The following is a 17,067-nucleotide window of genomic DNA, read 5'->3' as shown; positions in this document are numbered from 1 at the left end:
TTTGCTTTCAGCGATCTCATTGGATCATCTCATTGCGACGTCACTGACATGCGATCCTAACTCACGCGGTGCTGCATCTAAGCTAACGGCCTGAAATGAGTTAATCAAACGAAATATCGTGGAAATGACAGAAATATGAACTGTAAGTGGCTTCAGGAGGTGAATAAGAGGATGGAAAGAAAAAAAAATACTGAGAGGACACAGCAGCAAACATTAGCGTATAGCTTCATGAAGATATTTAGCTACATGCTAATACTCGCTGACGTTACCTGGTTACTTTCATTAAGCAACTTCGTTCCAGGGATGCTAAGCTAACGAGGACAGAACATGGGATCACATCGCCTGGTTTCACTGACGCCACACGACTTGTGCAGATCGTTTGAAGCAGACTAGTATAGTTCTGCTGATCATGAATCACGAGTGAACACCGACAGTTTGTCTGCTGTGTAAGCAGAAAGCCACTGGTTCTGGCTTTTTGCGGAAAGACTGAACCTCACTGCACAGATACTGCATGGTCAAATGTATGCGGACGGTAGCTGTCCTCTGTACTTTGGGTGTAGGGCTGTTCGTGTTTTATAGGTTCCGTGTTGTTGGTCTAGGCTTCTCAGGGGCCAATAAAGGGAACGGAAATCTTAATGCTAAATCATACAGTGGAGAGTGAGTGCTTGACACTAAACAAGTTGATAAAACAACCTCACCACAAGATCAAATTAGTAGTCCTTAGTTCTGAAGAGTCCCAGTGTATAACATGATCTTCCTCATCTGACGGAGTTTGCCCAGTTGGCATAGAACTGTAGATATCCACACTTCCACATATCAAATATCAGCGGCTTCAAAGTCTTGTGTGTGTGTTTCCACACTGATGTGACAGAATATGTAATGCCTGGGTCCCCACTGGTCACTGGAAGTCAGCTGTTACACCGGGGCCACAGTGGGCTCTTAATTATTAATGCTGTAGACTGGAGTCTAGATCATATACTGAGTCATTTTTCATCCATCATTAGTTTTTCATATGCTATTAATAGTCTTCAGAAAGCCAATTTCCACATTATGTGGAGCAATGATCTGATTTTATTATATACAGGTCAGTTTAAAGCTACAGAAGTGCAAATCATTAACACGTCATGCATCAGAACTATTTACAATCAAACTACAAAAGTTACCAAGACTGCTTTCTCTGGTAAAGGTAATTAGTCAGGATTCCTCTAGTGAAGGGCTCTTTCTTTGCCGTGTATACTGAAGCAGGCAAGATCAGCACCTCATTAACTCACAGAAAGATGTTCAATCAGGTTTTCGAGTCTTGATCAGACTACATTTAGGCTCGGACAAAGTGTGATGCATCCAAGCTTCAGTTGTGCGTGCTCAGTTTGTACACAGAGGTGTTCCTGGATCCTCTCACTTGTGTCAGCCTCTTGAGCTCGGTTAGACAGAGGAGGTACAAAGGGGTCTTGGCTCCTGCGTTGGTAATCTTCCTCAGCTCCTCCATGTGAAACTCTGTCTTTCCTCCTGCAGAGGGCACCACAGAAAAGCAACCAGATGCATCACACAGCTGCTACATCCAATACATGCTCCCCATGAGTGCCATGGCATTGTTTTGTTAGGGTTCAAGCCCTGAAGAGGCAGAGCACAGGAGTGTTTGTGCCAGTTTATGATGATGATGATGATGATGATGATGATGATGATGATGATGATTATTATTATTATTATCAATTATTTGAGTTCAGTTTTTTCTGCCGCAACGACTCAAATTGCCAAGAGATGGAATGAGTTAGAAACATGAAACTTGGCCCCATTATGGAAATGGAATGGAAATAATGTGCATGTGCTTCCCAAGAAATAATAGCCCAATTGGTCAGATGGTGGCGCTGTTATTAAGGCCCAAAAAAATTCCATTTTGGGAAGGCCACACCCTTCACAGCATAAGTAATAACCATAATGTGAAGCCTGATAGCTGCTTGTTGCTGCTGGCTGCTTTAGTTTCGGCCCACTGAGCTGCTTCATTCTGCTGAGTGACAGAGCCGACACCGTTCATGTGATCATCTGCTCGTCTAACACTCCAATAAACAACACTTTTCAGCTTCTATATACTTACACTGGAGGCGTAAGCTTGCTTTGGTATCTCTATTGTCCCGACGGGGTTGTGAGTGATGGGAGGTAAGTGCAAACATATTAAAGCCAAATTAATGTTAAACTGATGAAAATGGGAAAACACTCAGTTGAACTGTTTCTAGTGGCAACAGCTGCTGGCAGTTAAACTGACAGAGCAGCATCTTTTGTCTACTCTCCAAATGGCCTTGTTGGATCATTATCTGTAAGTACTCCAGTGACGTTGTGTAATTTGAGATAATAAATTTGTTTTATTGCATTCAGTTTAGTGTGGACCAAGCTGCCATTATACAAGCTTTCACCAGTGATTCTTTGTTTCCTCCTGGCATTATGGACAATGTAACCAAGCTTTGTGAATCCAATTTCCTTATTACTGCACTAATTCATTGTAACAACCACTGGTGTAATTCTTACGGCGCCTCATCTTTTTCTACGCTGTAATCACTAAATAATTAAATTTGTTCAGTTTATATTGTAACAGTTTTTCTTTCTGTCTCTGCTTGCTGTCTGACAGCACCTTTAAGCCACTCACTGTCAGTCACTCAGTTAACATGCACCAGCACACATCATGTGGAAGAAAATACATCAGTTTTCATGACAGTTAAATATACCACATGTACATGCATCACTTGCACTGTGCTTCACTCCCACGGTGAACCTTGCCACTTGAGCCTCGACAGGCATTACTTCACACTAAGCATATCCAGCCTTTATGCTGATCGTGCTGGTAAGCAAAAAAGGTTAAAGGGTGTAACCAGGTGCAGGCAGTATCCTCCGTAGTCCCTGATCAGTTACTGTAGTAGAGTTTATTGATCCAGTTGATGTAGTTGATGCCTACTATTGCAATAAGTGCTGTGAGTGTGATATCAGATACCGCATAATAAAGCCCTGTGGTGTAAATTAATTCCTAAGATAAAACAGCCGCTATTGGGTCCGGTGAATGCTGTGTATTCTACTTTCATGGTTGTTTATTGGGAGGGATTGGGCAGCTCTTTGCATTACTAAACATACAGCGAGGACAAATGGACTATACCGCATGATCATCTACAGCTCAGAGATCACCAACACTGACACCTCATGGTTCTATTCCCTCAGGGCTCACGCAAGTGGCAGCCATTGCTGTTAGTTGACGAACATCAACAGTCCCAGCTAACACAAATCTCTAAAAGCATCAGCCATCAACATATCAGCTATTCTTTGACTGTGAAAGAAGTCAAAGTAATGCTGGATACTATTTTGCAGACAGTAAGAGCTCCTCAAATTCAAGGAAATAAACCTATGAACTGGCATATTTGGGACACTGTTTTTTCCATTCAAACAAGTTAGTCACAACCATTTGCATAATTATGACCCTGTAATGTGCACAGAGGTGTTTTCTTACTGGTGACTGATACAATAGCTCTTACAGTGGGTACAAAGGCAAACATAATGTCACATTTTTAAAAAAAAATTCTTTAGCTTTGAACCACAAACAAGACATTTGGGCAATATCCTAATTTATTCACGCTGATCAGAAGTGAACTGCAGCACTGACCTGGACACTCCTGTGTGAATTTGTTGATGTTGTGGATGGACTGGTTGAGGTTGTGCAGAGTCATCTGCCTCAGGTAGCTGGGTAAACTCTGGAACTCGCTCTCTGACACCACAGACACACTCTCAGCACTGGGAGGGGGATTGGATGGAAGACGACGTGTTACAATTTCAGTCCCAGTTAAAAATAAAAAAAATACAGACATGAATGATTTCAGGACAGAATAAATAAAGCAACTGAATGGAAAGAAATAAACATCAATCAGAATTAGAAACAGACAGGACAGACCACCTCAACATTCCTAAATCTAGGGGAAATGTATATTACATCTCTGAATAAAACAGCAGTCTGATCTGGTTTGCAACTTTAACAGTGAGATTCTATAAAAAGAAAATCTCGGAGAAGGTGTCTCCACTCTTATCAAAAGCCTTTCTTCAAAGTGGATCAAACCATGGTTACAGAGAAGTGGTCTTCTGGGTGACCTTACCTGTTTTTATCTTTCCCTGGCCTGACATGTGGGTTCACAACTGCCATGGCAGTCTTCTTCAACTGAGCCTGGGACACAAGCTGCAAAATAAAAGAGACACAATAAGTGAAAGTTGTTTTTGATGTTCTGGATAATTCAAGTTGGGTTCTTTGGGTTATTAGATATAATCAAAGGTAGCTGGAGCAAATCAATCTCACTTTACAGATGTCCTGTGTAACAAAGCTGAGGTCTGGCATCTCTGGGGTGCTGGGCTCTTGGAAGCCCATCCTGAGACGAGGTGTCCCCAGAGTGAACTCCTGGGTTGGTCCGTCCAGCTCCAGACCGTTGACAGTGGGCTCCTTGCTCACCTTTTTATGCTCACTAGTCTTGTGCAGCATTTTGTCTCTTCCCTGGAGGTCAACATGAGACAGGTCAGCAGGCAGGCAAACAGTAAAGACAGAGATCAGAGTTCATGTTTTTATATGAAGTCTGTGTTTCACTGCACAAGAGTCCAAAGCAAAGATTAGAAATGACAGCTCATATGTGCCTCCCATGACTAACTTATGTCAAACAATGAAACGGTAAAATACAGGATATTGACAAAAATGACACCTTTATCGATTGTGGATTTGATCAATTTTCAGAGAAATTAATTTTCATCATTGTAATTGGCTAAAGCTAATTTTATGATAAGTAAGAAAAGGTAGTTCTTTATTGATTGTCCAGAGGATAAATTAGGGTGTTAAACCTCAAGGTAACACAGAAACTTCAAAAACATCATCAGTGAAATACATACATACACTTACTGTTTGTACCTTTGTGGTGCTGATCAGTTGGTTCATGTATGTGGTTTCAAACAGCTCAGGGGTGGTCAGCAGGTTTCTAGGACAGCCGGAGGATTCTGGGTCACCGTTGAGTTGCACAGGTGGAGAGCAGTGACCATTTGTCTTTTTGATTTTGAACCCCGGGGTGTAAAACACAGGCGAATCTGGGGACTTCAAGTTGTCTGCTGACGGCAATAAGACCAATGTTATATAAGTGGATAGTAAATCATGTTTCTGTTCAGTGCTTTCATTTTTTTGCAATGAGAGGGTGTCATTTTTTAAAATGTATTAAAAGTATTATGTATATAGCATATATGGCAGAAGAGCAAAAAACATACTGTGATTCCTTCCTGAAAAACACAAGCTCTAACAGCTTCATACCTTTAGCCTGCAAACTCTCCATTAGCGAGTTCACTGGTGGCACAGGTCTGTCGTGTGGTGGCCTGTAAAGGAAGAAGACTTACTGTTGAATGCAGTAATAAACAGTGACTACAGGCTCCTGAAAGTTCTTACGCACTGCTGCTGCAAATGCTGCATGTTGCCAGTGGAGGTAAATAAAGGTCATCCAGTGTGTCCGTTATGTAATGCACATTATGCTCTACCCTGGGGGCTTTTCAACGTTCCTCCGGAGCAGATCCATAGTGAAATCATTGTTCAGACACATCGTGTGCTCTGAGATGCCAAAGTCATGCATCTGGGGTGTCTGCAGCTCATCGTCATCCATCCGCAGGGCACGTTTGGGAGTTATGGGCATGGGCGGCGGTGCGGGCGTGTTGAGTGAGGGGTGAGGGAGGCTCATCACGGGCATCGGGGGCACTTCAGAGCACCACTCCGCCCCGGCCAGAGCTCTCGTCAGCTCCACCTCAGACAGGCCGAAGTCAGAGAGCCGCGGCGTTCGCAGCATGTCAGTCACAGGTGGCGGTCCCGCTCTCGGAGGTGTTGAAGAGCGATTACCTCCAGCCTCCTCCTGGCCTCCCCCTTCTCCTCCTGCTGACTTAGTTTCATTCTCATCGGCTACCTCATCTTCAGCATCTGACTCCTGACCTTTGGCCTCTGTGTAACAAACACAAAGACATAAAAACACATTTTGAATGCACACATTCCTTCAGCCTATAGCTGAGAACAGTAGATAGAACAACTTTACTAGGGGTATCTCAACCTGCAGATGGCCCACTATTACATTCACAGATATTCTGCTGCTTTTCTGGACATGACATTAAATAAAACTAGAGACAAAACTAGAGAGCTTGCCCTATAATATGCCCTATTTTTGGAATTTCCCCTTGCGGGACTAATAAAGGTATATTGAATTGAATAACTATTAAGAATAAAAAGAATTTATGGCTCTGAGGAAGAATTTGAAAGACACTTTCAAACCCTGCTGGCCATGGAGTTTGAAGGCTCCTGTTCATGGGTATTGAGGCCGTTAGGCCACTGTTGAGGGGAGGAGATAAGAAAAGGAGACTTGATTAATTGATTGATGATTAACTGCTATTGTCATGTTTTCTATGAATGCAGATAGTATCATTCACATGTATGCATTTGTATTTTCTATGGATGTTCTACACAGGGTGAGTTTACCTATGGACATATATATATATATATATCTCTCTTATACTACTACTACATACTAAAATTAGTGTGTATATGTTTTTTTTATATGTCAGTAAACCCACAAAAAATAGGTGACTGACTCCTTTCCTACTGCCAGTAGATGAGCGTGCCTGTCTGTTTTTTTTTGTGTGCAATATTCAGTGTCATTAGCAGAGGTTACTGGGCTTTTTGTCCAGTGTGAAAGTGACCACTTAATGTGGTTGTTGCAATAATAGAATATGACATATTTCTCCTTATGACTTAAACATTCTTCATACTAGTTTTCTTACTAGTATTTGTTTTTGATGATGTTGTTTTGAGCCGGTCGTTCATCGTTAGCAGATTCCTGGCTGCTGTTTAAAAGGGTCACACTCACATGTCTCAGAAACGCTGAGGGAAGAAGGACTGACACAAGTCCGTCTCTTCTTGCTGCTGTGCATCATCAAGTGTTCCATACTTGTTTGCAAGTGCTGACAACTTCATTTGCCAATTTTTGGGGCAGTACCCATTATACTCTAAAAACATCTGAGCTGAGCACACCAGTAGTTCTATTTGAGCTGTTCATAAAAATACCTTCAACTTGCAGCACATCTGAGCACAAATCTGGCCCAGTCAGAGCTCTCGTCAGCTCCACCTCAGACAGGCCGAAGTCAGAGAGGCGTGGGGTTCGCAGCACATCAGTGAAGGGTGGCGGTCCCGCTCTCGGAGGTGACGAGGAGCGATTACCTCCAGCCTCCTCCTGGCCTCCCCTTTCTCCTCCTGCTGACTTAGTTTCATTCTCATCAGCCACCTCATCTTCAGCATCTGAGTCCTGACCTTTGGCCTCTGTGAAAGAGAAAGACACAAAGACATTTCCTTCAGCTAATAGTTGAGAACAGTATACACAGTGACTTAAACACCTCGTACAACAGTACATCTTCAGTACTAGATTTAACTGCTGATGAACATTACAGTGTAGCTATCTCAACTCCAGATTACCCAGTATTCATTAGCAGGAGACACAAGTAAAGAACCTGAGTCCTTTTTGGATGCAAAAGTAAACAATCTGAGCTACAACAGACTACATTCTTTCATAGAAGACACAGATTATGTAATGTATATACACAGTATTTGTATTTTCTATGAAGGTTTGGTACATGATGAGTTCACGTATGTACATACAGTACATGCATTTTCATTGTTAGTGTGTTAATCAATTGGTCCCTTGTCTGGTTGATGCAATAACATAGTAATAATCATATTAATAATAATAATGCACGTGCCTTTCAAAGAACTTAAGGACACATTATAAGACAGTAAAAACAGGCAGCAAGATGTCATAAAATCAAACAAAGCAGTAATATAATGGAAAAACTAAAGTTTATGAAGACAGTTGAGAGGAAGATCAAAAAGGATTATCAGGGTGGGAATGAAAATGGCAGTGCTGTGAGGTGTAAGCAACAGGCCAAGATGATTATTACTGCATAGATGAAAGTATGCAAACCGAGTTGATATTTGCTTCAAAAGACAATGTGCTATCCAGGATGACACCCAGACTCTTATCCTGACAGGAGTCAGGGACTCAAAGGACTCGAATGAAACATGCACGGGCACATTCCCCACTTTTACTGAATATCATGAGACCACCCCCTCTGCCAGAGGGACAGGATGGGCCGCTATAAACAGACCCAGTATAATTTTGTCTCTAAAAACATTTGAGCTGAGCGCACCAGTTCTTGTGTTTAAGCTGTTCATAAACATACTTTTAGCTTTCAGCTCTTCAGAGCACCACTCCGCCCCAGCCAGTGATCTTTTCAACTCCACCTCAGACAGGCCGAAGTCAGAGAGCCGCGGGGTCCGCAGCACGTCAGTCGAGGGCGGCGGTCCTTCCCTCGGAGGCGATGAGGAGTGATTACCTCCAGCCTCCTCCTGGCTTCCCCCTTCTCCTCCTGCTGCCTTAGTTTCAGTCTCATCAACTACCTCATCTTCAGCATCTGACTCCTGACCTTTGGCCTCTGTGTATGAGAAAGACACAACAAAAGCGCATTTTGAATGCTCACATTTCCTTCAGCCTATAGCTGAGAACAGTAGATATAATGACTTTAAGACTTTGCACTGCAGTACAAGTTCAGAACTATATTGTACTGTTGATAAAGATCATTTTAACTTTAACAAACAGGTAAACTAAGTTAGACCCCCATGAACACAGCTACAGTCACGACTTACTGGTTGGTCTCTGGGTGTCTTGGGGTGCTTGGTAGCCATATTTTTCCCAGTGTCCCCTCAGTGTCTGGATGTGCTTAGTGAACCGCTGGTCCATCACCATACAGGCTTTGATGAAGCGGCTCACCTCAGTCTCCCTTGTTTTCTGCTGAGCCAGCTGCTCCTGGACCCGTCCCTGTGTGAGGACCGACCACAGCTGGCAAGTACACTCTTTTCAAAGGTTAACAGGCCCACAGACTTACAGTATATGTGACAATAGTCTTCACAAAACAATCTGAATTAATAGATGATGATAATTATGCTTAATGAGCAAATTTAAGCACTGTAGTTAACACTGTGTATTTTCCTATTAGGATCATAATAACAGTAAATGTGTCGATGACACTCTTTGGTAGTGTCAGCTAAAGAGTTTGTTTTATTATCTAGAAATAATAAAGTAACATAAGCGCGGTCATCAGTCTGTAGTACTGGAGTGAATGAAAGGCAACACGTTTGACTGTGTCGCTAACAGACGCTACCTTCAAACAGCAGGATTAATGAACAGTCTCATCATGACGTCTCTGTACCTTTAGCTCTCCGACCTCACAGTTCAGTTCGTGATACGCTCGCATCGCTCTCGCTGTGGTTTCTAAAATAAGAAGGAAGCCGTATTGACACATAGGAACTAGCTGAATGATTTATACATATAATGGTTTTCAGGGGCTGCACAGCAGGCTTGCCTGTCAGCGTCTTACTCACCGCTGTCACCGTCGTTATTTCGGTTCTCAAATGTGTGCTGTAGTTTGGCAGTTTCTGATTCCAGAGTCACCGCCACCTTTTTCAGCTTGGCAAAGAACCGTGTCGTCGGTCCCGGGTCCATTTTCAGACAATAGTCTAAATAATGCAAGAATACATTCAAGCCAATCCCAACAAATTCCTGCAGTTACACCACCAAATATGACGTTTATTTACCGTCTCTGCTCTGGCGGCCGGTAAAAATGTTCGATTTTGGCGCCTCTTCCGGCTAAAAGCGGAAGCGTCTTCTTCTTGGGTTGTAGGCGCTCGGTGTGTGAATCCTTTCACTCGCGCCCCCTGTGTTGGCCGTTAGTATTATTCCTTTTCACAATGTTTTAACGTTTTTGTTTGTTTGTTTGTTTTTTCTCCGGACATCCACATTGTGCATTGTTGCATCCATTACTGGACATGTTTAGAAAGGATTCAAACGTCTGTGTAAATAATCATAATTGAGTGTTTTCAAATTTATGATGAATTGTGGGATAGGAAGGGGACCCATTATTTGCAAATATAAATTTAACTGCGATATTTTGAGTTGGGTTTAAGGACAAAGATATATTTTATTTTGTGGATTTGAAGAGTTTCAGTATGGTTTGTACTGGGGTGTTTGAGTGGACATTCAAAAGGACTTCTGCTCTGAATTGTGTCAACTGAGCACGTCAATGAGTCATTTTGCAAGTTTTCAATATGCCTATGTAGTAGTTTCTGTCATGTTTGTCTCTGCTTTAAATGCAGGTGTTTTCATTGGCTCCATGTCAAGTAAATAATTAGTGTCAGAGGTAAACTAATGAGGCCCTGTTACCAGAAGATGGAGCTGTCTTTCAGCAAACAACAGAAGTCTGGTAAATTGTTTAGATTTGTTCTGCTGTACCATTAATATCCTCCTGAGCCCCAGCCTATTCATTTGTGTCCTCTGTAGTGGACATTTGGTTTTGGTCTATATCTTTTGACTCATTTGAGCTACTCTACTAAGTCCTGGTGTGCTCAGCAGAGGACACCCTGGCCTTTCCAATGATATCTCATGTGTTTGGGTGGGATGAGGGGAACTTTGTGAGACTGCAGCAAAATGCAAATGCCAGGAAAAGAGAAAAGATAAGTCAAATATTCTTAAGATATTGTTTCATTTAACTATGGCAATCGTATATTTTCCTGTTTATGAACATGTCAGCAATCATAAATTGGAGTCAGAGTTCAGTTAAACTTTTTGTTTGGAAAAATAACAGCAATATTATGAATGTTTAATAATGTCAATTTTGTTCAGCAGTTTAACAAAAGATACAGGCCAAACGTTCAGTTTCATTGAAAAAATGGATGGACATTCTTGTTTTCTTGTCAGCCTATTATGATTTCGTTGTGTTATGGTAAAATCGTTCTGTTGTCCACTACAGTGGACACGCTGTAAAATCTAAAATAAAAATATTTTTAACAAAATTCTAAATTGTGAGTTGTTGTTTTAGCTCCAAAGAGGCATGAAATCTAAAAAATAAATAAATAAATTGGAAGATACTTTTTTTCCTTAGTTCTCAGGAGGATATGCCACCAGTCTTACAGGAAACAACGCCATGACAGAAGTGCAGGAATAAAAAGAACTGTGAACTGTGGGTTTGTGCTCTTGAATCCAGGCTTTTCAAAACTTAATGTCAGGTGCTATTTTAATATTCAAGATAATCAGACCACAATTCAATGTTAAAAAGAAAAAGGAAGATAAAAAAGAACGTTAACACCTGAAACGACATACTGATGTGAAACAGCAATCTGAAAATGAACAGTGACATTTTAAATCCTGATATGGAAGGTAAAAAAGTTTACATGTTAAGGCTCAAATTAAAAGCTTAAACACAAAAGCTCAAACTGCAATTTGTAATTGAAAAAGGAAATGACAATAAATAGAAGACATAAAGCAATCTATTGTTTTACCAGTTTCCTCCTTGAATTTGCCATTTTCCCATCCTCAATATGAATTTGTAATTTCAATATTTAATTAATTATTCTTTTTCCTTTTTGAAATTTGAGGTCTGAAATGTAATATTTGTTGTTGTTGCAATTTTCTCTTTAATTTCCTGTTTAAATTCAATTAGTCTTAAATCCATACTGATTACATAGCAGTGTGAAGATAAGTAAACTTACTCCTACCACACATCAGTTGTTCCTGCTCCATCCTCCTCTCAAGTTCAGAGAGCTGTGGGTGGAGAACTCTTATCAGGTGAACGGTTGTTCAGGAGAGTATAAATATTGGAAAAACTGTGAAGGTCAGTACAAAGACGCACACCAAACAACCAAGGTGAGACGCAACAAGAACTCGACAGGTGTCAGGTTTGGTCTGGTGAATGTGTTAGCAGAGCAGTGGATAGAGTAACACCAAGTTCAATCATTTCTACATAATGGCTTTCTTGGACCAGTTATTAAGCATGTGGAGTTAACTGTTCACTTTCTCTGTTGCTAATTTGTCAGAACACAGCTCTGGAGCCATGGCAATGTTTGGAAAGGTTTTGGAGCCAGTGGGCTACATGCAAACTGTGAGGTGAGTTTTCCCTTTCAACATGTCAAACATATGCCAGATTGTACAAATGCATCTGAATATCTCACAGGCTGCTAAAACAATATATCATCCAGTTCCATTTCCACTCCGCATCTGCTTCATTTACTACATGTGAAAGATTTTTATTAAGTGAATCAGGAGTGTGTGTGTGTGTGTGTGTGTGTGTGTGTGTGTGTGTGTGTGTGTGTGTGTGTGTGTGTGTGTGTGTGTGTGTGTGGTGCTCAGGGTCCTGGTCCAGGGGATATGCTCCTATTTGGGCGGCAGCGCCACAGCAGAGGAAACTGAGGTGGCCAAGAAGAACCTGGACTACATTGATAAAGAGCTGGGAGAAACGGGTCACGGACTGCTGGACAACCAGGAGGTCCACCAGCTGGAGGACGACCTGACAGTGGTCTACTACCAGCTGGGCACAGCGGTGAGGAAGCTGTCCCTGGGTGGCACGTGTGCTGTTATAGTATGTCTATTAGGGCCAACTTCTTGTCTCGGTATTTTGGAGGTATATCAGCTTAGTAAGCAGTGAGCCCAAATTTAAAACTGTCAGACTGTCAGACCTGCAGTGTAGAGAATATACAGCTCATGCAACTGCAGCACTAGCTTTGGTTGTTTCATAAGAGTGGTCAAGGGCTCTTGAGGTGGAGCTGTCCTTGAAGAGCAATGAGCGCTCTGCCAATTTTCCTTAACTGATGAATGCCTGTGACTGAACTCATCGTGCTAAGCATATTATATAAATGTCAATATGTGACCAGATGTGTGACTGAAGCATCTGTTTAGTTCTATCAGACTTAGTATTAACAGGCTTACGCTTTTTATTTTCTCTGTAATTATTTCAAAATGTGAATAGGAACCGCTGTCCTTTCACTCAGTGTTTATTTGTATGAATCTCTTAAACACAGCAGCCATTTCATCTGATATGTTTTGAATTTGAAAAAAAAAAAACAAAAAAAAAAAACCCTTCCTGCATGAATTCATGTTTAATATTTTAGTGAAGGAACTTCTGTTTAGATTGAATTAACTGGAGTGAAGAGAAACCAGTGTAAGTTTCAGGTTCTTTCTGGAGTGAGATGTCTGAAACAAAATATGAATTAGATGGTGACAGCAAAAAATGGCAAAACGACCACTAAAAAACATAAAAGAACTGTAAAGACATACAAATTGATCACAAAAAGAACACAGAGAGATGTAAAATGACTACAAAGACACACAAAGGACCATAGAGAGGCACAAAATGACTACAAAGAGACAACAAACAATTGCAAAGAGATGTTAAATGACCACAGAGAGAAGAAACAACAACAAAGAGACACAAAATGACCACAAACATCTACAAAAAGACCACAGAGAGATACAAAATCCCAATAAAGAGATACAAAACCACCACAAAGAGACACAAAATAACCACAGGGAGAGGCAAAATGTCCACAAACAGATGCAAAACATGCACAGTGTTGCAAATTGATCATAAAGACATAAAGACCAAAGTTGTGATACAAATGACCACAAATGCAAAAACACCACATAGAGATACTAAACAAGCCCAAATACATCAAAAAAACACCACAGTGAGACCACAAACATATGCAAAACGATCATAAAGAGATGCAAAAAGCCCAAAGCTGAGATGCAATGTGACTAGAGACACAAGATGACCACGAAGAGACACAAAACAACCACAAACAGATGCAAAATGACCACAGAGTGATGTAAAACAACTACAAAGAGCTGCAGTTTAATAATGTGGTTAATTAATGCCTTATTTACTGAGTGTTAAAGATGACATTTTTACTTATTTTACTGACGTGCCTCTTTTCTTTGAATCTGCGCCCCTCGACCTCTTTATCTTAACCTCTGCTTGTTTCAGGTAAGGGCCCAGTCAGACTTCACCAAAAAGGAAACAGAGGTGTTCCTGCAGTACATGCAGGACTACCGGCTGGAGAGGCAGCTGACAGCCCTCTACAACCGTCTGATGGGAGTGTCGGCACTGACGGACCAGCCCACGCTGCTGGAGGAGCTCATACTGAGCTGCAAGCCCAAACGCTGGGAGCTGAGGGAGTTCTACTTCAAGGTTTGTGAAGGTGGGGGGGGGGGTCTTTGTCTTCAACTCATCTCCCTTCAGGGCTCCTTAAAGTTTAATGTTCTGTCACTGTACAAGTCATTATACGGGGGCACACTCCCCTCAGAGGCGTCACACACAGACACACACAGAGGAAGAAAAATGCCAAAGAACATTCACATAAACAATTCTTAAAACAGGAAGTGCAACTGATCTGTCATCAGTATGCATTCTTCATTACATCAGATCTAAAAATTTAGAGGCTATTTCAGATGGCACTTCATCAAAATGATTCAAATATACTCAATCTCTCTCTAGGATTAAAAAAAAGCACAACTGAACAGGATTAAATATTCAGTTTCCAGACCAAGAAGATACATTTGACAGAAAAAAATGGAGATCCTGTGGGGAATGAAGCATGCTGCATCGACCCTCTTGCTACGAAAATATACTGAATATTTAATTCAGCAGAGCTGTGACCTTCTGTTGTCTTTCTTATGAGCTGAGTTGGCAAATTTCCCTTTGCCTGCACTGTGGGTATGGGAGCAAACATGTTTTATCTACTGAAAGGAGCAACGACAGAGTGCTGCGATGGCTTTAAACTTAAAATGGAAACAGGAATTTCAAAGCCTGAATACTGTATTCTGTGAGAAGCAACATGACCTGACTGTGGTGTCACTAAAATGCCACGAGTTCGAGAGCCACTAAAGCCAGTGTGAGCGCACATATGTTCCTTTCTGGGTAGATCAAATAAAGCTTTCTCTCCTGTTTCTTATGTAAAAAAAAAAACTATTTCATGAAGTCATGTGTCTGTTTGTCCATCTGTCCTCGTGCCCTTGAGCAAGACACACATAATGACCGTCCATTGTGAGAAGAAATGGACCTTAACAGACAGTGCAGCAGTTCCAGGCTTGTCCATGATATAAAAGTAATCATCTTTTAAACATATTTGTGGACATGACAGATGTTGGACCAGTATCTACGGCAGTGAGGGGGCAGTTCAAAGAATTAGCAAAATGCTCGTCCATACAAGGCAGCTGCTGCTGTCACTTTTGTGAGGACAGACAGGGTTTTCATCCTAGAAACTCAAATCAGTCCAGAGTTCACTTATCAAGGGGCTTTAGGGTGTGAGGGAGCCAGCCTCAGTGGATTAGCCTTAATGCTGAAGTAATTTCTGCTTGAAATTGTTGCTGGACGAGTGATTTGTTTGTGCTAATGCTCCGTTCAAGGCGCTGCAACCTGATCTGCATGAATGCAATGAGTAAAATGCTTTCACTGGAGCAAATAATTGCTAAATATGCCCTCACTGTGCACTCACAGTCATAGTGAAATTAAGCAATAAACAATTTGATGGAACCAAACTGACTTGAGTCTGTGTAATGAGCCGAGAAATCTAGTGCACAGCAGTAAGATTTACTGAGAGAGAAGGACAACCACATATGTAACCCTATCCAGGAATCAAAGTCACCACTGGAAGTCATGTGTTCAGACTGGAGAACCTTGTCACACAAAGGAACCACAGCTATGTTTCTTTAACCTTGAAGACCTTATCACGTATAAACATGTTGTAAGTGATAAGTTTGTGTCATACTCAGTTTTTCCCTCCTGCTGATACAAGAACACATGCATGTCTTATTTTGTAAACCAGACAAAATCCACATACAATATGCTACAAATACATTAGTAAAATACCCGTGCACTCATTCATTTTCGTATCTTAAATCTTTGGTATTGTCACCCTAAGATCTGCAGGCAGTGACAGGCTCTGTGCACTAACCTTGGATAACCTTGCATATCCCTCTTTCCAAAGAGTTTGTGACATCTGCGTGGTTTATTTTGAGGCAGAAGAGGAGCTTGGACAGTCTCACGGTGCCAATTGGTGGCTTTAGTTTAAGACAATGAGCCAAATTTGTCAAAACTGGCCTCTGTTCTGCTGTAACGATGAGATTTGGAAACACTTCTATGTTCAGTATAGTCGGCAAAAATCCCAGATGGGTTGGTGTACTGCTACAGACAATACAGTGTCATAAATAACTCATTCAAGCTCGGCGAGGCATGACGTTGACATTAACTTCCCTGGTTTTCTCAGCTGAAATTAGTCTTAACATGCAAAAGAGCTGTCAGCTGAACTGCCAAAGTTGTGAAGCACAGCCGGCACTGCTTGACCAACACATGATAAAACAAGCTATCTGGTACACACATGCTCTAAACTATTGCTGACCACAGTTTCAATGCTCATGCTTTCCTCTTCTCCTTTTGCTCTCAACAGGTGAACTTTGTCCTGGGCACTGGTCTGCTGTGCCTCTTCACTCAGGCTTCTCTGACAGGCAGAGACCAGGCTCTACTGATGAAGACCTGGTCTGACCGCATGGGTGCCCTCTACAGGAAGATGAAGAACACAGGAACCCGCTGCTTAGGCTACTTTCTTGAGCAAGCAGAGGTGGATATACGGCAGCAGCTCCATGAGGCCGTACAGAGCCGTGCACCCCCTGACGAGGCGGCGGCGAACATCCTGAAGACCCTGGAGAAGAACTACGATTGGCTGCGCTGGGCAGTGATGCTCCACCCTGCTGTGGGACCCATGGAGGATGAGAAGGACAAGGAGACGCAGGAAGAAAAGGAAGACGTGCCGGCAGAACAGCAGTCCAACAACCTCCTTTCTGTGGCGTCTGACGCGCCAGTTCCCCATGTGGTGGCGTGTTACCGTGACACACCCACTTCGCTGGACAAGAGCCGCATCCACCAGCTCATCGTGGACCTGGAGTGGAAGATCCCAAACCCGCCACCTGAGGTGTATGCCTCCATCGAGGAAGACCCGGGCAGGGCACGGCGTTACCTGGCCTCACGCATGCTGAAGAAGCTGCAGGAGGGCCTGGGATCTGGCGTGGCTGTCCACGTGGTGCCGGGCAGGATGGAGATGAAGTGCAACTTCCCTCCAGCCTCCTACTACCTCTATGAGTACAAACACCGGCTGGCCTCAGG

At 42.2% G+C, this 17,067-nt stretch overlaps 1 protein-coding gene across 1 annotated transcript; it reads right to left on the bottom strand.

Moving 5' to 3' along the window:
* Nucleotides 1-781: 781 nt before the first annotated feature.
* Nucleotides 782-9,649, bottom strand: ska3 (spindle and kinetochore associated complex subunit 3). Its single transcript, XM_070976230.1, has 12 exons — nt 9,461-9,649; nt 9,289-9,350; nt 8,726-8,897; nt 8,263-8,514; nt 7,094-7,345; nt 5,530-5,980; nt 5,309-5,370; nt 4,919-5,112; nt 4,322-4,513; nt 4,125-4,204; nt 3,641-3,768; nt 782-1,506 (listed from the first exon to the last, which is right to left on the bottom strand). Exons 1-12 carry the CDS (start codon nt 9,579-9,581, stop codon nt 1,349-1,351), a joined length of 2,124 nt encoding a protein of 707 aa, XP_070832331.1. The 5' UTR covers nt 9,582-9,649; the 3' UTR covers nt 782-1,348.
* Between the last annotated feature and the right edge of the window lie 7,418 nt (nt 9,650-17,067).

The sequence above is a fragment of the Chaetodon trifascialis genome, chromosome 12 (assembly GCF_039877785.1).
Source record: "Chaetodon trifascialis isolate fChaTrf1 chromosome 12, fChaTrf1.hap1, whole genome shotgun sequence".
NCBI lineage: Eukaryota > Metazoa > Chordata > Actinopteri > Chaetodontiformes > Chaetodontidae > Chaetodon > Chaetodon trifascialis.
The sequence above is the reverse complement of the archived record's forward strand: the minus strand, read 5'-3'. Positions and strand labels throughout refer to the sequence as shown.